Source organism: Salvelinus alpinus, chromosome 32, assembly GCF_045679555.1.
Source record: "Salvelinus alpinus chromosome 32, SLU_Salpinus.1, whole genome shotgun sequence".
Classification (NCBI taxonomy): domain Eukaryota; kingdom Metazoa; phylum Chordata; class Actinopteri; order Salmoniformes; family Salmonidae; genus Salvelinus; species Salvelinus alpinus.
Window position 1 is genome coordinate 4,896,627 of NC_092117.1, and position 23,204 is coordinate 4,919,830.

Consider the following 23,204-nt stretch of genomic DNA (forward strand, 5'->3'; position numbering starts at 1 on the left):
TGAATGCCAGGGAGGGATCCGGATGGGCCAGCATGGGAGCCGAGGTAAACAGAGCTCTTAGCTGCCCAAAAGCTCTGTCCGCCTCAGCCGACCACTGCAACCGTACGAGACACCCCTTCAGCAGTGAGGTAATGGGAGCAGCCACCTGGCCAAAACCCCAGATAAATCTCTGCTAGTAACCCTAAAAATCGCTGCACCTCCTTTACCGTGGTGGGAGTCGGCACGGCTGCAATGCGGTCACTCTCCATCTCCACTCCTGATGTGGAAATGTGATACCCTAGGAAGGAGACGGCCTGCTGAAAGAGGCATTTCTCAACCTTGACATACAGGTCATGCTCCAACAGTCGTCCAAGTAACCTGCGTACCAAGGACACATGCTCGGCGCGTGTAGCGGAGTATATCAGAATGCCCGTGCAGGTCCCTGAAAATCTAGTCTACAAAGGATTGGAAAACTGATGGAGCATTCATCAACCCATACAACATGACTAAGTACTCATAATGCCCTGAGGTGGTACTAAACGCTGTCTTCCATTCGTCTCCCTCCCAGATACGCACCAGGTTATACGCACTCCTGAGATCCAGTTTCGTGAAGAAGCGCCCCCGTGCATTGACTCAATCGCCGTGGCGATAAGAGGTAGCGGGTAACTGTACCTCACCGTGATTTGATTGAAACCTCTATAGTCAATGCACAGGCGTAGACTGTGGTGATTAATTGCACTGTCAAGGTGGAAAGGAAGTCCAGGAAAATAGATATTATTGTGGATGCGGCGGAACGGTTCCTTGGACTGAAAGACTTCTCGGCTGAGGAGTTGCATGGAGTAATGTCAAAAGCCATACCATCCTCTCAGGTCATAGAGCCTGAGAAGGGAGATTTGAAAATGTTTTTAATTGTTTTATTTTGGTTGGATTAAGTTAGTTTTCCCTGTCACGTATGGGTTTTATTTATTTGTAGTTTTTTCAACCCCGTCCAGTTGGTGGCAGTAATAAACCTTTTTGGGTTGTAGTCTGACATAAAACCCATAGAAGAAGAAGAAGACTGGCGATCGCATCCCCGCCACGTCATCAGGAAAGCGACAGAGCCACTTGCGACAAATGCTTTGCTGATCCAGAGTGGTTAGTATTATTTGAAAATATGGTGAAATCTGGAAAATTAAAATCTGGGGCCGCATCGAAACTGAAGCGATGGAAAAAGGGACACAGCAGCGACTCGAACCCCCAGACGAACCGATTCAGACAGGCTGCCAAAAGCCGTTTCTTCAGCCGCCCCTCGGGTAAGCATTTGCAGCGTGTTCGGCCTGAGACGAGACAACACGTGGAAAGTCAGCCAGCCACCCAGTGAAGTTAGCTAGCATGCAGTCTGTCTACACATTTTCTAAACAAAGAAAGGCTAGCTGTTTTCAACTTTTGTAACGTTGCTAACTTTCTGGAAAGTTGTCAATGTCGTTTGAGTCCATTCTCATTGCTGGGTTAATAATGCAGCTATGCTGACATTAGCCATATCATACGCTAGCTCCAACTAGCCTAGTGCCGACCATAGTTGTCTAACACGATCCTATGTTACGGGCGTTGGACTGTTTTATGGTTGGGGCATCGTGACCTAGAACGTTTTGTTTGTGCAATACACTATTTCATAGAATATTTCTAAACTTTCGACCCCAAAACAACAACCTATTGTACATCCTTCAGTCTCTATAGTTAAGCAATAAACCACGTGATCCGTCATGCTTAATTAAGAACTGCGTTTATACAGCGGGTGGGTCTGATCCTGAATGCTGATTGGTTAAAAGCGCATTCCAGCCGGTGTCTATTCCACCGGCAAAATCTATGACATTAAAATGCCTATTTACTCTGTTCCATCTGACTGCGCAATCCACCGTCTCATCAGCACAGGCACTTGATCTCCACTATAAAAAGCATCTAGACTTTATCGCACTTATTTTAGACTAAGTTTTAGTTTTCAACAGCGGAGATTTGTGTAAACCTTACTGTCTCTCTCCGACATTTGCAACATTGTTAAAATATTCAAATTCGATCTCCCAACTGTCCATAGTAATGAACGTGTAACGTTAGGGGTCGAGAGAGAGGTAGGCAGGCAGTGTTTCTCAACCAGTCGAATTCACGAATCAGCTGACATAGTTTTTATGGATATAAACAAAGAAATGTAAATTGAAAAAAGGTCAAATGAAAAGAAGTGCAGCTAGTTTGCCGTCTTTCCAGCTTCAGTTTGAAGTTGTTAGCTGTGTTGTTGGCTAGCTCCTCTGAACAACAGTGTCCACCTAGAGAGCACAGTTTCTGTGCTAGCTGAAATCGTGCCTCATTAGCTCATTGTTACGGATGTATCCAAATAAATGTCACTAGAAAACAGCTCAAACAAATGCAGCTACTGTTGTTATTCTGTCTGCAATGTTTGACGTGACTGTGAGTTGGCCGTAGTTGACTATCCAGCAAGCAAGGGATAAGAAGGCAATGGAACATTTGGAACGAACGACAGGGTCGCGTCCATAGATACAGAACAAAAAAGACTGAACGACTGGGTCCCGTCTCTGGCAACCGAAACAATAGAACGACCAGTCGGCTTGTGTAGCAACCCTTGATGTGTTTCGGGACTATATCTTTTGGAAGAATGAAATAGTATGAATAAATTCATCTAAATAAGGTTTTTAATTAAATTATGTCAATCATTATTTGAATATGTTGGTGACTCGTTGTATAAAGTGATAATGCTCTCGAAGCTGGTGTGTAGGACATATTGGCATGGTTTGCCGGCCCTCGACTTTGTCTTGGGCCTAACACCGGTGCCATAATATCCTCCAAACACAGGCTTCTTGGGCATTGTCACTCGATTAGAAAATTATTGAATTTGTAATTGCATTACCCAATTTTAAAACCATCATCCACTAAGATGACCGAATGTCAGTCAGTAGTACATGACCCTTAGATACTGATATCTTCTCTCGCTCTCCAGAGAAGAGTGACCTGACTGTTGATGCACTCAAACTGCACAACGAGCTGCAGGCAGGAGCCCTGGAGAGGGGTGACCGGGGAGATGCCTGTATGGAGGAGACTGCAGAGCAGGCCCTTTCAGAGAGGAGCGCAGGGACCTTCCTCAGCGGGTTGTCAGACTGCTCTAACCTCACCTTCAGAAAGGTGCAGCGCTTCTGGGAGTCCAACTCGGCTGCCCATAAAGAGGTGTGTAACTCTGGGGGACTGTACTTCTCTAAATGACCTGGTAACAGTGTACGTACAGTGCATTCGGAAAGCATTCAGACCCTTTGACTTTTTCCACATTTTGTTACATTACAGCATTCTAAAAATGATTCAATTGTTTTTGTTCCATCAATCTACACAGTACCCCATAATGACAATGCAAAAATAGTTTTTTAGAAATGTTTGCAATTTATTTAAAAATAAAAACCTGAAATTACATTTACATAAGTATTCAGACCCTTTACTCAGTACTTTTTTGAATCACCTTTGGCGTAGATTACAGCCTCAAGTATTATTGGGTAAGATGCTACAAGCTTAACACACCTGTATTTGGAGAGTTTCTCTTAATATTCTCTGCAGATCCTCTCGAGCTCTTGTCAGGTTGGATGGGGAGCGTCACTGCACAGCTATTTTCAGGTCTCTCTGGAGATGTTCAAGACTGGGCTCGAGCACTCAAGGACATTCAGAGACTTGTCCCGTAGCCACTCTTGCGCTGTCTTGGCTGTGTGCTTAGGGTCGTTGTCCTGTTGGAAGATGAACCTTCACCTCAGTCTGAGGTCCTGAGGGCTCTGGAGCAGGTTTTCATCAAGGATCTCGCTGTACTTTGCTCCATTCATCTTTCCCTCGATCCTGACTAGTCTCCCAGTCCCTGCTGTTGAAAAACATCCCCACAGCATGATGCTGCCACCATGCTTCACCGTAGGGATGGTGCCAGGTTTCCTCCAGACGTGACGTTTGTCATTCAGGCCAAAGAGTTCAATCTTGGTTTTCTTGTTTCTCATGGTCTGAGAGTCTTTGGTTGCCTTATCCAAGCCCGGTGTCATGTGCCTTTTACTGAGGAGTGGCTTCCATCTAGTCACTCTACCATAAAGTCCTGATTGGAGTGCTGCAGAGATGGTTGTCCTTCTGGAAGGTTCTCCCATCTCCACAGAGGAACTCTAGAGCTCTGTCAGAGAGACCATCGGGTTCTTGGTTACCTCCCTGACCAAGGCCCTTCTCTCCCGATTGCTCAGTTTGGTCGGGCGGCCAGCTCTAGGAAGAGTCCTGGTGTTTCCAGACTTCTTCCATTTAAGAATGGAGGCCACTGTGTTCTTGGGGACCTTCAATGCTGCAGAAATATTTTGGTACCCATCGCCAGATCTGTGCCTCAACACAATCCTGTCTCGGAGCTCTACGGACAATTCCTTCGATTTCATGGCTTGGTTTTTGCTCTGACATGCACTGTCAACTGTGGGACCTTAAATAGACAGTTAAGCCTTTCCAAATCATGTCCAATCAATTGAATTTACCACAGGATGGTCAATGGAAACAGGATGCACCTGAGCTCAATTTCGTGTCTCATAGCAAAGGGTGTGAATACTTATGTAAATATGGTATTTCTGTTAATACGTTTTCAAACATTTCTAAACATGTTTTCGCTTAGTCATTATGGGGTATTGTGTGTAGATTGATGAGGAAAAAATGTATTTAACCAATTTTAGAACAAGGCTGTAACGTAACAAAATGTGGAAAAGGTCAAGGGGTCTGAATACTTTCCGAATGCATTGTATGTTAAGCTTTGGCCAGGGTATGCCGTCATTGTAAATAAGAATTTGTCCTTAACTGACTTGCCTAGTTAAATAAAGGTGACATGAAAATGATACAACAGAAGCTGACAGTAACTGTGCTTCACTGTTGTATTATAGTATTGTTAACCTCAGCTGCATAGGGTCTAAACCAATAGCTTGCTAAAAATATTCACTATTCGTATCTGTCTCGTCCCATAGATATGTGCAGTGCTGGCTGCGGTGACTGAGGTGATTCGATCTCATGGAGGGAAGGAGACGGAAACAGAGTACTTTGCCGCTCTGGTGAGTAGGGCCTAATGACTGCTTATGCCTGTCTATCATAGTTTGAATATTACTAGATGAATGACCCTCCTACAAAGGTGTAATTGCATTGGATGCTTGCAAGTGCGTAAGAACTGGAGGCATATTAAAATGAATGTTATTCTCTGTTGCTTTCTGCTCCTGCATTGAAGTCAATCAGAATAGTTTGTTTTCAGACTAAACTTGGTGTGTGTGTCTTTCTCTCTCTCTCTCTCTGGTTTCAGATGACCACCCTGGAGGCAGTGGATTCAGGGGAGTCTCTGGCTGCTGTGGCCTACCTCCTCAACCTGGTTATGAAGCGGTTAGTCCCACAGTTTATCACAGCTCTCACCCATGCTAACTGTGGTCACTAGCTATGTTTCCATAAATTTGTCCAGTGATTTTTTGTTGTTGTCGACATTTAGAAAAATAGATCCGACATTTACCTGCTAGGGTGTGTTTTCATTTATACTGAACAAAAATATAAAGTGTATGTCCCATGTTTCATGAGACCAACACTGAGTTGTTCCATGTGCACAAAAAGCTTATTTCTCAAAAATTTTGTGCACACAAGATTATCCATCCAACTGACAGTTGTGGCATATCAAGAAGCTGATTAAACAGCATGATCATTACACAGGTGCTCCTTGTGCTGGGGACAATAAAAGGCCAGTGTGCAATTGGAGGGACACTGCAATTGGCATCTCGACTGAAGGAATGTCCACCATAGTTGTTGCCAGAGAATTAAATGTTAATTTCTCTGCCATAAGCCGCCTCCAACGTTTAAGAGAATTTGGCAGTACGTCTACCGGCCTCTTTAAAAAAAGGTCTCCGATATCTGCCATTTCCATTACACATGTCGCAATTATATTTTTTGCGCCAATGCTTTTGTCAAATAGACCTGGGTCAATGGAAACCTGCCTACTGTCTTAGGTCTGACTGTGGTCTATGTGTTGAAGTATTTGTTAAGTGATTTGAATATGTCTGTTGTGTCCCTCAGGGTTCCAGCACCAGTGTTGATTTCTAAGTTCTCTGACACGGCCAAAGCCCTGATGGACGTCATGTCCACCCTGGCCAGCTCAGAGTCCGCCTCCGCACTCAGATGGGTGAGTGTGTGTGTCCGTCCGGCAGGTACCATTTAACATCATTTTAAGTCAAGTTTTCAACGCGTGTTTTCTTTCTCCAGATTCTGTCGTGCCTCTCCACTCTTTTGCGGAAGCAGGATGTTACAGTGTGGAGTTACCCATCGACTCTGCAGACATACCACGGTCTACTCAGCTTCACTGTCCACAGCAAGCCCAAGGTACGTGCGCCCGCCCGCGCACACACACACACACACACACAGTACCTTCTATTCACAATCATTTGGTAATCAATTGTTTCCACTCTCCACCTCAGATCCGTAAAGCAGCGCAGCACGGTTTGTGTTCCATCCTGAGAGGCAGCGACTTACTGTTTACAGACAACGCCCCGACCCACCACCCCGCTGCCGCGATGGCCGCCAAGTTCTGCATCAAAGAGATTGAACAGGCAGGAGGTACAACCCCCGACCTTTAGGGATTTTTTTTTTGTCCATGGTTTCATTTGAGCGCAGAGGCAACGATTTACGTCTATAATTTTTATTTGTTATGGAGGTCCGCTGTTTTAACTCTGTACTCTCGAAGCTTTGATTGACAGGGCTTGTGATTGTGCTACTGCAACACTGTCGTTAAGAAGTTCTGAAGCAAAGCTAGAGAACTCAAGTCCCCTTTACATGACCCTTTAATTAAGCTTCTCTGTGTTTTTTTTATTTTATTCAGGCAGTAAGGAGGACACCACCACCCTGCACGTCCTGGGTCTCCTGAAGGACCTCATGGTCACCTTCCCTCTCAATGCCGTCAAGTCCTGCTGTGAGACTCTTCTCAGGGTGATGACCCTCAGCCACGTGGTGAGAACACACACACACACACACACACACACACACACCCACACACACACACACACACACACACACACACACCTCACCTTCCCAAACTGACCTCTCCCTGCTTTCTATCTCTAGTTGGTGACAGCATGTGCCATGCAGGCCTTCCATAAGCTGTTCAGTGGGAAACCCAACCCTGCTACCCTGTCTGCTGAACTCAATGCTCAGATCATCACGGTAAGGTCACAAAGCTAAAGTCGCAGCCTGGGATCCAAAAACACCACCACATGTTCATAACCCCTTCGCACTGTAAACCTGGGCTGAAAATGGTTAATTGGGTTAACGGTGCTGTGTTATGTTCTTTCTCTCTTCAGGCCCTGTATGACTACCTGCCCAGTGAGAATGACTTGCAGCCTCTTCTAGCCTGGCTGGCTGTCATGGAGAAAGCCCACGTTCACCTGGCCAGGTAGGGTACTGCACCCGGGGGTGTACACTACACCGGAGTACACTACCCCTGCAGCAGTAAAAATTAATTCTTATTTTTAATTAACTGAATGTTCACTCTCTCTCTCTCTCCTCAGTGTTCAGTCGTCTCTAAGTCTGGGTCATCTCCCTCGTCTCTTCTCCACAGCCATGTCCTGCCTCCTGTCACCTCACACACAGGTCGTCTCTGCTGCCACCAATACACTCAAGGTAACATACTTCAAGCTCACCACTTTGTTTACACCTACCCTGTTAAGTGGCCCTAACTGTGTGTGTGTGTGCTGTAGACTCTGCTGTCGGAGTGTGTGGCCCCTCACATGGAGGAGATCGGCCCCGTCAGCCTCACCGCTTCCTCTGGAAACCCTTCCTACGTCTGCAAGATGTTCCGGTGAGAACACACACATACACACTCACCTAGGGATAGTGTGCTCGCTCACTAGGGCTGGTTGATATGGCATAAAACTTATAGCCGATTCATGTTCTCTTCTTCTTTCTTTTTTTGCTAAATAAGCTTTGTTGCATAATTAAAGGTATTTCAAACAGTCAGGAATAATCTAATGAATTCAGGGCAAAAGACTTCAACCATAAGACCCACTAATAGTTTAATTGTTATGTCAAAATAGTTGAACCTGTTTTTGTTTTGCAATAGTCACTGATCTGGCTTTCAAGTCTATGAAAATGACCTTTTTGTTACAAGTGTAACATGCACATCTGCTGTTAATGACCAACTTCTGGTAGCAGGCATTATAGACTGTTTATGAGACCTGTATTAACTATCTCTCAAGGACAAGCCCACCGAGTAGCCAGCTAATCTTTATATTTAAAGTCTAGCCACCTCTGATCTATTTGTTTGCCTACAAGGTATAACAGTTGAGCAGTTATGAATACACCCTCGTCGGTCTCCAACTGTTGGAATAACATACCCTGTTCACTTTCTTCAGATGTTGAAATCAAATGGCCTACCTGGATAAGAAGAAGCTTATTTCTCAGAATGAGAACGAGTTGCCAATTCCTTATACAAATATATTTTTTTGCTCGGTGCACATTTATGAAAGAAAACCGACTACGGTGCGCGCGGCATGAAATTTGAGTGTTAGTTTTCCACAATCATAGTTCATTGATACTCCCGTCTTAGCAGGCTCTGCTCAGTCCAACATTTTGGGAGTTGATACTTAAAAAGGGTATTGTTACGTAGGTCAGGTTTTCCTCTATTACGTTAAAGTAATGTCTCAATGTGTTTCGGTGTCCATATGATCGATTTTTATTGTAGTTTTTTTTTTAATGTCGGACCAAACCTCAAATGCAAATAGCGAGTGGGAACTGCTTGTCAGAGAGGAATAACAATTTCGGTCTCACTGTCTCGCGCAGTGGTCAAGGCATAATTAGGAGTTTATATATAGATATTTATGTTTGATGTCCAGTTTTAAGCTGCCTCTCTGTGTCTTGTAGTATCGTGGAGGAGGGTCTGTCGTATCGTTTCCACGCCTCCTGGCCGTTCGTTCTGCAGCTGCTGGGCTGCTTCTACAGAGCAGCAGGGAAACGCACGCACCCGGTCATGACCAAGGTAACGCTCCCCGACAGGACCAAGTTAACACACACACACACACACACACACAGTGGCTTTGTCATGCCCTAAATACTTACCACTCGTTATAGAACTGGACAATCATTTTAACTTTGTTTCTCTCAGTCTCTCCAGTCTCTAGCGGACCTACGCGCCACCCCTCGGTTCCCGTTCTGTGGTGAGCTGGACCTGGCTGTCGGTGGTGCTGTAGAGAGCATGGGACCTGAAGTACTGCTGAACGCTGTACCGCTCAACATCACTGGACTGGAGTATGTCTGCTACTGTGATTACTGTTTGTTACTAAGTTATAGCTGTTTATTACGTTAGTGGATTGTATTGTTAGTTTGTATTGTGTCTTTTCAGAGTTGACCAGGTTAATAATTTTGTGTGTGTGTGTGTTGGCAGAGACAATCTGGAGTTCCCTCGTAGTTGGTTGATCCCTGTCATACGCGATCACGTTAAGAACACGCACCTGGCTTACTACACGTCATATCTCCTGCCGCTCGCTGCCACGCTCCGACAGAGAGGTAAACGATGGTTTGTGTGGGAATGGGTGTAAGCGTAAACGATGCATCGCTCATTTCTGTGCCTGTCTGTGTGTTGTAGCTGAGGAGCTGGAGAAGGCTGGACAGAAACTGGAGGCTAAAGTCTACAAGACACTCCAGCTGCAGGTAAGAATCTTTTTTTAGATTAGGTCTCCATACTGTGAGGGTGTTCCGTCTTATATCTGTCGTTTTTTATTTATTTTGTATGAAAAATTTTTAAATGCCCCTTTTTCTCCCCAATTTCGTGGTATCCAATTGGTAGTAGTTACAGTCTTGTCTCATCGCTGCAACTCCCTTACGGACTCGGGAGAGGCGAAGGTCGAGAGCCATGCGTCCTCAGAAACAACCCAACCAAGCCGCACTGCTTCTTGACACAATGCCCATCCAACCCAGAAGCCAGCCACACCAATGTGTCAGAGGAAACACTGTAGTACACCTGGCGATATCTGTCATTTATACCACGGCATTGCTGAATACTCCATTCTGATTGGCTAGAAAGGGATTCTAGAGTGGGCGTTAATAACATATTTGCGGACAGTTGGAAAAGGTATCGGACATCTCTGAAGTAGTTCCAACAATAGGCACCTTTTTACTGTTCTAAATCACTGCACCATGCCGTAGGGATGCACCGATATTACATATTTTCCTTGACAAAAAAAACAATACTGATATTTAAAATTGGTGCAGCCTTTTAAGCATTCTAGTACAGTTAAATAGTTTAAACACACACACACACACACACACTGACCAAAAAGTTATTTAGTTGGCATTTAGGTATGTCCCCATTACCAGTAAAACATAATCAAAACCTATTTCTTTCACTTACTTGCTGTGCTGTTTTGTTGTTCATTTGTTCAGTCGTTTCATTCTCAACAGGGATTTCATTATACATGTCAAGCAGTGATGTTTCATCTCTGTCTGTCCGTGGCCTCTTCTGTCGTGGGCCCTCTTCGTCGGTGCGCACTGTCACTGTGTCTGTTTCCATCTCGTCCAGCTGTGTCTGTAACATTTCACGTAAACCCTGTTTCTTGTCTGCATCGAAGTAGCGGCCCTTGTACCTAGCATCGAGCATGGTGGTGACACAGTATAGAGGCTCAGAGAGAATGCCACCGAATCGATTGTTCACAGCCTCTAGTAGAGTACTTTTGCAAGTTTTAACCCCACAGTCTGTGTCGGAAGATTTGTTGAGCAGGATGTTTCAATGCCATGACAGAGGGAATTATTTTGAGTCAGTTGTTCGAATGGAGCTAGGAGTGTTTATGTTTCAATCATGTTCTCAAATGCCATTGAACTGGCAGCAGCGGTAAGAGAACCAGCTCATTCGGCTTTCCTCAGTACAAAATCCTCGTCAGCCCACTGTGCTGTCAGACTCGGCATGCTCATGGGGCTGACATCGCTGGTCCAAATGTCAGTCGTGAAGCCAATAACAGTGACACCCATAGCAAGTAGCTCATGGATTTGCGTTTCATTGGAAACGGAGGTCCAACAACGAAAAAGCATTGATTTGGGCTCCCGAGTGGCACCGCTGTCTAAGGCACTGCATCTCAGTGCTAGAGGCTTCACTACAGACCCTGGTTCGATTCCAGGCTGTATCACAACCGACCGTGATTGGGAGTCCCATAGGGCAGCGCACAATTGGCCAGCGTCGTTAGGGTTTGGCCGGGCTAGGCCGTCATTGTAAATAAGAATTTGTTCTTAACTGACTAGTCAACTAAAGGTAAAAAAATATTTGTTTCTAGAGACTTCTTTTTTTTTACAGCATCTGATGACCTTAAGGTAGTGAGCATTGAGCATGATTTTCTCTGGTCCCTCTTTTACTATGTTGCAGTCATGACGCAAGTCACGCTCGTGCTCTCATACTCCAACATGTTTTTACATTTGACCAGCTGTTTTCAGTAATTGTTGAATTTGGTTGTCATATTGGCAGATTTTCTAGCAACAAACAATTTAGCTATCGTCGAGCCTAGTGTTTGATTTGCAATGCCAATGAACAGTAAGGAACAGTGTCCTGACTCCTGGCGAGACAGGAACTTTTTCTGTACCCGCCGAAATCCCTCATCTGCATAGGCTACTTGTTATGGATTTATCCATGTAAATGTCACTAGAAAACAGCTTAAGCCGATGCTGTTAATCTCGCGGCACTGTTTGACGTGACTTTGTTAGCTGTGATTGGCTAGCTAGAAGGCAATGAATAAGAAGGTTTCCAGCCTGCGTAGCAATCGAAAAAGTAGAATGAACTACTGGTGCACGTCTCTGGCAACCTAACCAATAGAACGAACGACCAGGTTTAGTGGAAGGATGAAATGGTATGAATTTGCTTATCGACTGAAAGTATCGCTAAAAGTCATTTCGACCAGTAAATTTGTGCTTTAGTTTTGTTTGGCAACCGTGGTATGGGTGGGATAAACGGCTCCGCTCTATACATGATCTGGAACTCCGTGGAGGGCCTCCGCGTCGTCCATTATTTCCCCCCCAAAAAGGACAGTGTCAGTGTTTCTCCCTTACATATCTTACCAGACTCAAGTGTTGTCTTGTCTCTCTCTTTGCATCCCTGTCAAAGCTATTGTGTACTTCCTGTCATAGCTATACTATTCCTACTTAGGCCATATGCATTTAATGACATGTTTAACGGATGCCCCTCATTTTTCTCAATAAAACCAAAAATTCTTCCAGTAGAGAACTTTCTCAAATTATGGCTGAACTATGTATCTTAAACTCATATCTCTTGATTAGGTTTTGAATATAATTGTTATTTTTTTTGCTCGCCTCGCTTTAAAAACAACAACATTTAATACAATTTGTATGGCCTCTGGTGTTCCAACACTGAGGTGTTGTGTGTGTCTCTTTCTGTATCCCTGTCACATCTGCACCATGATAAGGTGTTTCGTCTCTCCCGGTGATAGTGTGTGCTCTGTGATAGTGTGTCCATTCCTGGACCGTACTCACTGGTGCGTTTCTGTTCCCGTCAGATCTGGACCATGCTGCCAGGGTTCTGTGTGGGGCCCTTGGACCTGCTGGTGTCGTTTAAAGGTGTAGCAAGGGCACTGGGCATGGCCATCAACGAACGGCCTGACCTACGACTGACCATCTGCCAGGCCATACGCACACTCATCACCAAGAGCTGTAACACCGGTACGCACAAGCATGTATGCACGCACACAAACAAACACATGTACTGACAGGCACATGCACGAACTACCCAGGTATTGAACCAAGGTTATCTGCATGCTTTTAGCCTGCTGACCTAAAGCCTAGGCATTAGCTCAAGTTTCTCATCACGTGATGATAGTTCCCAGAACCACCTCTATTACACACACACGCGCTTTGTAGGTCAGTCGCTAAACGCTCCTCTGCTATCTTCCCCCTGTAGACGAGGAGAAGGCGGAGGTGGGGCGTTTTGCTAAGAACTTCCTGCCCATCCTGTTCAACGTGTTCAGTCAGCAGCCTGCTCCTGGAGACAGTGCCCCCTACAGGATGGCTGTCCTAGACACCATTAAAGTCTACCTGACTGTCACAGACCCACAGGTACACACTCTGGCTCCTTAACAATCTTTTTTTGGGGTGGGGGGAGGGGGGGGGTTCCTCGCCTCGCCTCCTCAATATGCAATGGGGGACAAGTTCCAAAATTCCTCTCCTCGGACCTCTCCTCCCCTGAGTTTTGAGAAGGCGAGTACAGAAGATGCAAGGAATCTAGGAAACACTGAGAGAGCCTCTTTCATGCTCATTCATTTACACACTCACACCTCCGTGCCTCAACAAAAATGCCTAATAAAAATGTACGTTTTGTCTCCTCCTGGTGGTGTAAATGTTTTCTCTCTCAGATGGTGTGTACCTTCCTATCGAAAGCTACAGAAAGACTCAGCAGCCCAGACAGCACTGAGTTCATACGGTAGGAATGTGCCTAGTTTGTTGTGTTTGGGGTGAATTACATGATTACATTTCTGTATTACAATTGAATTGCCAATGACATTACTGTACAATGCCAAGACACATTCACATGAACATTTTAACAAACCAAAAAAATCTGAATCTTACATCTGTGTCTCTCCCCCCCCCCCTCCCCCAGGATGTCTGTCATGGACCTGATGGTTGCCATGGCACCCTGTGTAGATGAGGTCACAATGAGTCAGACCTTTGAACTGATTCGGCCATACTTGGAGGTTAGGACACGTGACATTTTGACATTTGCGGAGATGTTTTCCAAACCAGCCATATTATTTTAAATACCAAACGCATCACTTTTTAAAAGTGCGTAATATATTGTTTAGGTTACCAGGAGTTGAATAACATATTTTTTTCACGGCTCATACGTGTTTCCCTTTCTGATTTTTGTGTTGTGTAGAATAAGGAGCCACACATGCAGAAGAAGGCGTACCGCGTATTGGAGGAGATGTGCGGTGGGGAGAGGGAGGAGTGTAGATCTTTCGTTCTCTCTCACCTGGAGACGCTCAAACACGTTCTGCTGGGGACACTGAAGACTGCTTCGTCTCCCGCCAAGAGGGTAAGGCTGCGCGTGCGCTCCGCGCCCTTACAGAGTGCAAGGGCAGCTCGACCAGCTTCGTTTTGTCTAACTCTCCCTCTTTCCCGTTTCCTCTCAGCCCAGACTAAAGTGTCTGATCCACATTGTGAAACAGCTGAGTGATGAACACAGAGACTTCATCACTGCCCTGCTACCAGAGGTATACACACACACACACACACACACACACACACACACGCGCGCACATACTCACGCCAGCACTCGCACACTTACACTATTCTTTAACTCTCCTAGGTGATCATATGTACTAAGGAGGTGTCAGTGGGAGCTCGGAAGAACGCCTACACTCTACTGGTGGAGATAGGAAGCGCTTTTATCAGGTTCTGTGGCGATGCCAAAGGTAAGGATTACTCGACCAGAGGCTCCGGTTAGGCTTGCATGTCCTCTCGATTCTCACTATCGCGGAGAGTCACTCCCTGTCTTTCTGTCCCTGTGTCTCTGTAGAAGCCTTGGAGCAGTACCTCCTGTTGGTGTACGTGGGGCTGACCGGCTCCGTCACTATGATCACATGCACAGTCCTGGCTCTCACCAGACTGGTCTTTGAGTACAAAGGTAAACCAACTCTATTCCCCCTTTACACCGACAAACTGTTTACGGTGTGTTTGTGTCCCTCCAGTTCGGGGCGTTCGGACTTGTTTCACGGAGGGCCGAGTGTCTGCTGGTTTTCCTTCTTTACTTTGAATTTGTATCCAATTGAGACGTGGACGGACGACCAGGTGCGGGGACTTCCTAACTAATCAGTGGCCTTTAGTTGGTCAATCTAGTACATGGGAGGAGTGAAAACCGCGGACACTCGGCCCTCTGCGGCGTGAGTTTGACAGCCCTGCTCTAGCTGATTTTCATCGCTGGAGCAGCTGTTACAAAGTGTGTGTGTGTGTGTGTGTGCGCGTGTCCAGACTCTATAGACATGGGTTCGATGGAGCACCTCCTACACAACGTGTGCCTGCTGCTGACGTCTCAGACCAGGGAGATTGTCAAAGCAGCGCTCAGCTTTGTCAAGGTCATCCTCTTCGTCATGGACCCCACGACACTGGCCGGCCACGTCACCGTGATGGTAGGGTTGTGCGGTTTGAACGTTGGGTTTCTGCTGTCTCTCTGTGTAGCGGAGAACCACTTATGTTGGTGCTGAAGTCGGGTTTGCTAAACTTTGCTCGAACATGGTTGTGTGTCTCTCTCTCAGATGGAGGGTGTTGGGAACATCAAGGATGACGTTAGGAGACACTTCAGGACGAAGCTGAAAAACATTTTCACCAAGTTCATCAGGAAGTTTGGGTAAGTTTAGGCAACATATTTGATTTCTGACACTTTTCGCTCTGGAGTTTGCGTGCCTGATGATTAGCCTTTATGTGGATCTGAGTTGAAGAGTGGCGTGCTGTAGCTGTTTTTATCAATACCCACATGGCAGTAATGGACAGGGACGTACGTGGATATTGTACATCCATTGGCATAGATGTTCCATATCCTTTACGATACTCGTTTTGGCCGAGGTACTTGGCACACCCCTAATGATGATGTCATTCACAAGGTGGGGGGGGCACGTCTGAGACCACTCTCTCTCACACACACACACACACACACACAGTCAGTTCACTGAGGCAGTAGATCATCTTTGGGAGGGACGTGCGAGAGGGACTGATTTTTAAATGAATTAATAAAGTTTGTGGCAATAAGCTTTGAAATCAGCATATTTTGCGTGAGTTTCACAAAGAACTAGGAGAGTTTATTGACGTTAGCTTCAACTGTAAGCTAGCAAGGAAAGTTAAAGCTGACGACAAAGCTGAAATCTTACCGGTATCACCTTGCTTCGTAAAGGCATTGTTTTGCTAACAGTAACGGTTTCAACATTTCTACATGCCGTGTCGCATTATTCAAGAGTGTGTTAGCTCCCCACTCATGATGCACAGAAGCTAACATGACGCATCCCAGACTCTGCAGGTTAGCAATGAGTAAGTACAGCAGGCACGGTGCACGCCTCGTGCTGTAAGTGGGACATCGGCTGCGCTGATAGACTGACTTGATCCGGGAGACACATTTGACATTACCGGAAGTAACAAACTCTAGTACCGAAACTTATTTCATGTTCCGTATTGAAAAAGTACAGACGTTTTCAGTACGCCGTGCAACACCACATGGGCATATGGTTTACATCGTTTTCATGCTCATCAAACCATTGTGACCACGCTTGCCCTATGGATGGGGGCATTGCCATGGTAGCCAAAATACTGGCCCGCCCCACATTTTTATAGATGACTCTGCATTATGGGACGTTAATTGCTGGAGTCAATTGACACGCCAGCGCGTCAAGACATTTTGAATAGCTCCCTGTGTGTTTAAGCTACAAACTTACCGTCTTTCTGCCGAAATAACGCTTGCGCCTATTCCATGGAGCTTGTGAAAGCAGCGTTTTTCTACACGAGAGGATCCGGACAAGAATATCGTCATGCAACCATCTGTAAAAACCTGAGCTAACAACTCATACGAACTCGGCAAAAGAGAAGACTCGAACACGACAGTGTCATTTGTTTTGCTCTCCGACATCCACAAGCTTTACGGCAGTCGTTTGAAATTAGGATATGGGAGTCTGAAAGTACAAAGAGGACAGACACTTAAATCGTATTCCTTGTCATTTATTTGCCGTTTCTATGGACTATAGCAGCAAAGGCCCCTTTTAAAAAATAAAAAAAAATATCTACAGGGGTTCTAAAATTCCAAATCAAATGGCTAAATGATCCATGATATGACTCTTACAACAATTCCATATGTTACCTAGATATTGCGAACCAAGGGCGTAGACTTATAGGGCTTAACTCTGGAACCACACCTGTGTGGAAGTATCTGCTTTCTATATACACTACCGGTCAAAAGTTTTAGAACACCTACTCATTGAAGGTTTTTATTTTTACTATTTTCTACATTGTAGAATAATAGTGAAGACATCAAAAGGTGAAATAACATATCAGCACTCCATCAGTCTCCCTCCATCAGTCTCCATACTAAGCATGGATGTGTGTTGGGTCATTGTCCTGTTGAAAAACAAATGATAGTCCAAACCAGATGGGATGGCGTATCGCTGCAGAATGCTGTGGTAGCCATGCTGGTTAAGTGTGCCTTAAATTCTAAATAAATCACAGACCGTGTGACCAGCAAAGCAACCCCCACCATAACACCTCTTCCTCCATGCTTTACGGTGGGAAATACCCATGCGGAGATCATCCGTTCACTCACACTGCGTCTCACAAAGACATGACGGTTTCAACCAAAAATCTCAAATTTGGACTCATCAGACCAAAGGACAGATTTCCACCGGTCTAATGTCCATTGTTCGTGTTTCTTGGCCCAAGCAAGTCTCTTCTTCTTATTGGTGTCCTTTAGTAGTGGTTTCTTTGCAGCAATTCGACCATGAAGGCCTGATAGCGCTCGATGGTTTTTGCAACTGCACTTGAAGATACTTTCAAAGTTCTTGAAATGTTCCGTATTGACTGACCTTCATGTCTTAAAGTAATGATATAATGTAGTTTTCTCTTTGCTTATTTGAGCTGTTCTTGCCACAATATGGACTTGGCCTTTTACCAAATAGGGGTATGTTCTGTATACCTCCCCACTTTGTCACAACACAACTGATTGTCTCAAACGCATAAAGAAGGGAAGAAATTCCACAAATGAACTTTTAACAAGGCACACCTGTTAATTGAAATGCATTCCAGGTGACTACCTCATGAAGCTGGTTGAGAGATTGCCAAGAGTGTGCAAAGCTGTCATCAAGGCAACGGGTGGCTACTTTGAAGAATCTCAAATATAACATATTTGATTTGTTTTCCACTGTTTTGGTTACTACATGCTTCCATATGTGTTATTTCATAGTTTTGATGTCTTCACTATTATTCTATAATGTAGAAAATAGTAAAAATAAAGAAAAACCCTTAAATGAGTAGTTGTTCTAAAACTTTTGACCGGTAGTGTGCACTGAAAAAATATATAAACGCAACATGTAAAGTGTTGGTCCCATGAGTTGAAATAAAAGATCCCAGAAATGTTCCATATGCACAAAAAGCTTTTCTCTAAAATGTTGTGCACACATTTGTTTATATCCCTGTTAGTGAGCATTTCTCCATTGCCAGTATCATCCATCCACTTGACAGGTGTGGCATAGCAAGAAGCTGATTAAAAAAGGTGAAATACATTGATTAGGGCCTAATTAATTTATTTATTTTGACTGATTTTCAGTGTACTCTGTGTTCCCTCATTTCCTCAAGTGTTTCCACTATTTTGGCAGTTACCTGTACATTATAAAACATTCAAGTTAAAAAACAAGTGAAATATTTAGGCCTATGTACATTGTGTAGGTTTGAGTTGGTGAAAAGCAAGCTGCCCGTGGAGCATCATAAGGTGTTGGTGAACATCCGTAAGGCTGAGGCCAGAACCAAGAGATCAAGACTGGCCGACGAAGACCACGACGACTCAGACAGCGGGGACGACAAGCCAAAAGCCAGGGGAGAGAGGTATACACACGCTACACTACTCTTGACTCCCGTAATACACATCTCCACATTCGATTTGTGACTTTCTCTCTTCATCGCTTCTTTTGTCCTCTTCCCTCCCTCAGTATCGAGGAGATCTTGGCCGAGTCAGACTCTGACATGTCAGATGACGAAAGGCCTAAGGGCGCTAAGACCCAGAAGAAGCCCACAAAGCAGAAGGGGCGGGCCTGGCTGAAGGAGGGACAGGGAGACGAACCACTCAACTTCCTGGATCCCACCGTCTCCCAGAGGGTCTTGGGTAATGGAGTCTTTACTCTCAACTTTGTGGCGTTGAAACTACGGCTGTGTTTCATTCCAGGGAGCGCATTTCCTTCCCTTTGGTCATTCAGATCAGTATGACACGTCTAGAGCTGCTTACATCCATTCAGTTGTCTCCGATCAGCGAAGGGAAGTGATCGAGGGAAGGAAGGATTGTCTGGAATGAAATATGACTAATGCTGATCTAGATTTGTTCATGCAAAGGAAAATGTTTAAAACATTTTGCGATATGAAAATGAGCAGTTCTTATTCGACGAGTCAAGGTAGTTTCTTGCTGTTAATGTCAGTTTTCTTCTTTTTGGTGCTTAATGAACACGACCCATGGTTTTTGGCGGGCAAGGAGATTCATTGTTTTGTATGGAGAGTGTATGTATTGACCTGGGAGAGTGTGTGTGTTTCAGCCACCAACCCAGACATGAAGAAAAGGGCAAAAGTTCAGCACAGCTTCAAGGTCACGTCAGACGGAAGACTCATCATCAGAGAGGACAATGACGAGGGAGTCAAGACTAAAGGTAGTAGGACACACGCTCACACACACACACAAACTCTTCGTTGTGGGAGGAGAGAGAGAAGTGATCTGAACTTCCCTTCAACCACAATTTCATCTACAACTAATTAAAATAAAATGTATACTTTATCATCCAGTTTGTGGAAATGGAAATTAGTATTTTGCCTTCACCCACATTACTCCATCTCTACATCTAGTAATAGTATATCATAACCACTGATTGGAAGTGAGTCTCCTGCTTCTGCTTGCTCTTTGGGGTCCAGGTCGGGTTACTGTGAAGCAGTAGATGTGAAAAGGGCTTTATAAATACATCGGCGGCTTTATAAATACACAAATCAATATTTTTTTAGTTTCCATTTCATTGATGTTAAAGCAGTATGATGTTTCTCTCTTCCCTTACAGATGATGAGGGAGAGATGAAAGACATTCTGGAGGAGGCTGGAGTCAAGAGTGTGAGTATCCATCAGCATTGCCTGCTGATTTTCCACGTTACCATGGGACCTGTGCTCACTGTGGCGACTTCCTTTCCTAGACGTGGTACACTACCTCCCCATGTCCCGAATAGTCCGCAGAAAGCTCCTTTCATGTTGTAGCATCGGGACAATATGCACAAACACCCGTGAAACTGGCTTCACTGGAGGGATTACAACCCAACCTGTTAAATGCGCCAATCCTAACTTCCACTCAAGTCACCTTTTCACTTAGGCTGCATTTACACAGGCAGCCTAATTCCGATCTTTTGCCACTTAATTTGTCTTTTGACAAATCATTTGATAATTGGGCAACATATCAGAATTGGGCTGCCCATGTAAACGTAGCCCAAGTCTCCCATTGACATTAATTAGGTTGGATAAAGTAAGGATTTGCCACAAAATGAATATCATTGCGTAAAAAGTTGCCTGCTGAGGTTACTGACAAGGGTGGAAGAGTACTGCAATATTCTACTTAAGTAGAAGTACAGTTTAACCTCATTCAATGTAATGGCAAAATGTAGATTTCTGCCTAAATAGACATACCCAAAAGTACCTGCTATTCATGTGTAATTACATGATTCTGACATGCAAAAACTTGGTATATATTTGGAAAGAAGACACCTGGGAGTTTGAGGAAATGATCCGAAGACCGAAAGGAGTTACAGTTGAAGTCGGAAGTTTACATACACTTAGGTTGGAGTCATTAAAACTCATTTTTCAACCACTCCACAAATTTCTTGTTAACAAAATGTCGTTTTGGCAGGTCGGTTAGGACATCTACTTTGTGCATGACACAAGTAATTTTTCCAACAATTGTTTACAGACAGATTATTTCACTTATAATTATACAGTGTGTGCAAAAGGCATGAGGTAGGCAATAAATAGGCCATAGTAGAGAATAATTACAATTTAGCAGATTAACACTGGAGTGATAAATGAGCTGATGATGTGCAAGTAGAGATACTGGTGTGCAAAAGAGCAGAAAAATAAATAAAATAAAAACAGTATGGGGATGAGGTAGGTAGATTGGGTGGGCTATTTACAGATGGACTATGTACAGCTGCAGCGATCGGTTAGCTGCTCAGATAGCTGGTGTTTAAAGTTGGCGAGGGAAATAAAAGTCTCCAACTTCAGCGATTTTTGCAATTCGTTCCAGTCACTGGCAGCAGAGAACTGAAAGGAACGGCGGCCAAATGAGGTGTTGGCTTTGGGGATGATCAGTGAGATATTCCTTCTGAACTTTCATGGAACTGGCTGACATTCACCCATTTACACTCTTTCCCTCAATCACAAGCTCCCTCACTCACCAGGGTGGAAAGAATACTGAAATATTCCACTCAAGTAGGATAACTGTTAATGACTTAAAAAAAGCACAAGTGCTCATAAAATCTTCTCTAACAGTAACACGGGTATTTGAAATGTGTTACTTCCTGCCTCAGCTGACACAACTTCTGAAACCTCTGAACTCTTCCCCCCCCCCCATCTCTTTCTCAGATAAAGACTAAGAAGAGGAGATTCCAGGATGGTCACTACGATGACGACATGGAGATCGAACCCCAGCTGAAATACAAAGGTACAGCTGACTATTAGTCTGTCTCTGTTTGTCAGTTGGTGTCCGCGTGTTCTGGTTGCTGGTCTGTCGTCTCTTGTGTGTGTATTCATGCGAGTTTCTTTCTTTCAGCTGGCGGCTCGGGGATCCACAGACCGCTGGGTGGGAGCAGAGACCTGGGGGGAGACTACAAGGCCAAGGTGACACACGCACACAGGCTGACGTGTGTTTCGGCTGATTTCAAACGGGGACTATTGGTCAGCTCTTTGTTGAATCTTCACGAGGCTAAAGTGTGTTTTTTTCTCCAGAAGGGTAAAGGAGACGTGAAGAGGAAAGGCAAGGTTGATCCGTATGCCTACATCCCGCTGAGGAAAGCACAGCTCAACCGCAGGTAAAAACTTAGCAAGGAACTAGTAATAAACATGGTAATAATTGTTGTAGGGTTGTAATGGCGAAAGCTTAATAACCTCTTTGTTGTGTTTGTGTGTGTGTGTAGGAAGAAAGCAAAGATGCAGGGACAGTTCAAGGGCATGGTGAGAGGGGCCAAGAAGGGAGCGCAGTCTGGGAAGAGGATGCAAAGGAACAAGAAGAGGGCCTGAGTAGTTTACATCCAACTGTTGATTGTGTGTCCTTCTGCCAGTTGTCCAAGAGGGTCTGTGCATAGAAATATAATTAAAGCCCCCCCCTGAACAAGCATCCCATGTATGTCTGCGAGAAACAATGGGAGAAGGAACGAGAAGAGGATTTAAAAAGTTCTTGCCTAATTGTCATCAATGGATACAATCAGGCATACACATGAAACTTTAGCTTTATAGGCGTGTTCAATCCAAATGTGTAAAGATGGATAAACGTCTGTTTTAAATGTATTTATGTACCCTACTTTAAAGGGTGGAAGAAAAATGTTGATGGTGTGAAAATTAAGAATGGCATGTTGTTGCAATGTTTGACCGCTAGATGGTGATCTAGATTGGGGTTGGTTAAAATTCATATTCCAGCACATGAAATTAGGATTCCTGTTTGAATGTATTAAACTTTTGATTCATCAGACTTAAACAGTTTTCTTTGTTTAAGATTGGCATGAAGAAAATAGGTAACAGAAGTGGGGTTTTTGCCAAATCCAAAATCAACACCTAGCCCCAGACACTTCTCCATTTAAGATTTGATTAACATCAGCAATATGGCGTACACTCATCCCCTTCTTCCGGATCTACAAGGCGGCGTACCAAATTGGCTGTAGGGTTGGGGAGGCTGGGAGTTTATCCTTGGAGGCTTTGACTGTAGTGTTTGAATGAAGCAGTCAGTCATTGCTGTGGGGAGCCCCGTTCACGCCATACTAAAGCAACAGTGAACAGGAGAGCAAGAGAATGGCTCCAGTCATGAGATGACTAGAGTACTACAACACTCCTACTGTTCATTGTTCTGACCGACCCCCCTCTGACACAGCAGAGCAAAGGAAGTCTGGCTGCTCACTCTCTCCTTCCTTCTCTCGCACTCTTTCTAATCTCGTCACCCAGACCCAAATATCTGTGCTATGTAAGTCTCACGAGAGAATGCCCTCTGTAACCTGAGCAGATTTCAAGATAATAAGGACCATGAGACTGCTCAAGGGTTGATGAGTGAGTGTGAGATCTGTTATCACTTGAAGCCTGAATTCTTGTCTTTGGGCTTATGGTCAGCAAATTATTCACGTAAATTCAAATATTTTAGGGGGAAAAGAGCAGGGGGGGCTAGGGAAAGAAGTGGGTTTTGTACAGACCAGGAAAGAGTCACCAGGCGTGAGTCATGTGAA

General features: G+C 44.6%; 1 protein-coding gene across 1 annotated transcript; it reads left to right on the plus strand.

Moving 5' to 3' along the window:
• The first annotated feature begins 1,047 nt into the window (after positions 1-1,047).
• On the plus strand, positions 1,048-22,462 carry rrp12 (ribosomal RNA processing 12 homolog). Its single transcript, XM_071379777.1, has 34 exons — positions 1,048-1,271; positions 2,966-3,189; positions 4,974-5,057; positions 5,300-5,376; positions 6,055-6,160; positions 6,241-6,357; positions 6,453-6,591; positions 6,854-6,981; positions 7,096-7,194; positions 7,332-7,423; positions 7,539-7,650; positions 7,728-7,828; positions 8,890-9,004; positions 9,131-9,273; positions 9,410-9,531; positions 9,611-9,675; positions 12,519-12,681; positions 12,920-13,074; positions 13,371-13,438; positions 13,616-13,709; positions 13,892-14,050; positions 14,148-14,228; positions 14,324-14,429; positions 14,534-14,641; positions 14,986-15,143; positions 15,270-15,361; positions 18,433-18,588; positions 18,693-18,865; positions 19,287-19,397; positions 19,796-19,845; positions 21,361-21,439; positions 21,548-21,615; positions 21,724-21,806; positions 21,912-22,462. Exons 1-34 carry the CDS (start codon positions 1,133-1,135, stop codon positions 22,012-22,014), a joined length of 3,870 nt encoding a protein of 1,289 aa, XP_071235878.1. The 5' UTR covers positions 1,048-1,132; the 3' UTR covers positions 22,015-22,462.
• Positions 22,463-23,204: the final 742 nt, after the last annotated feature.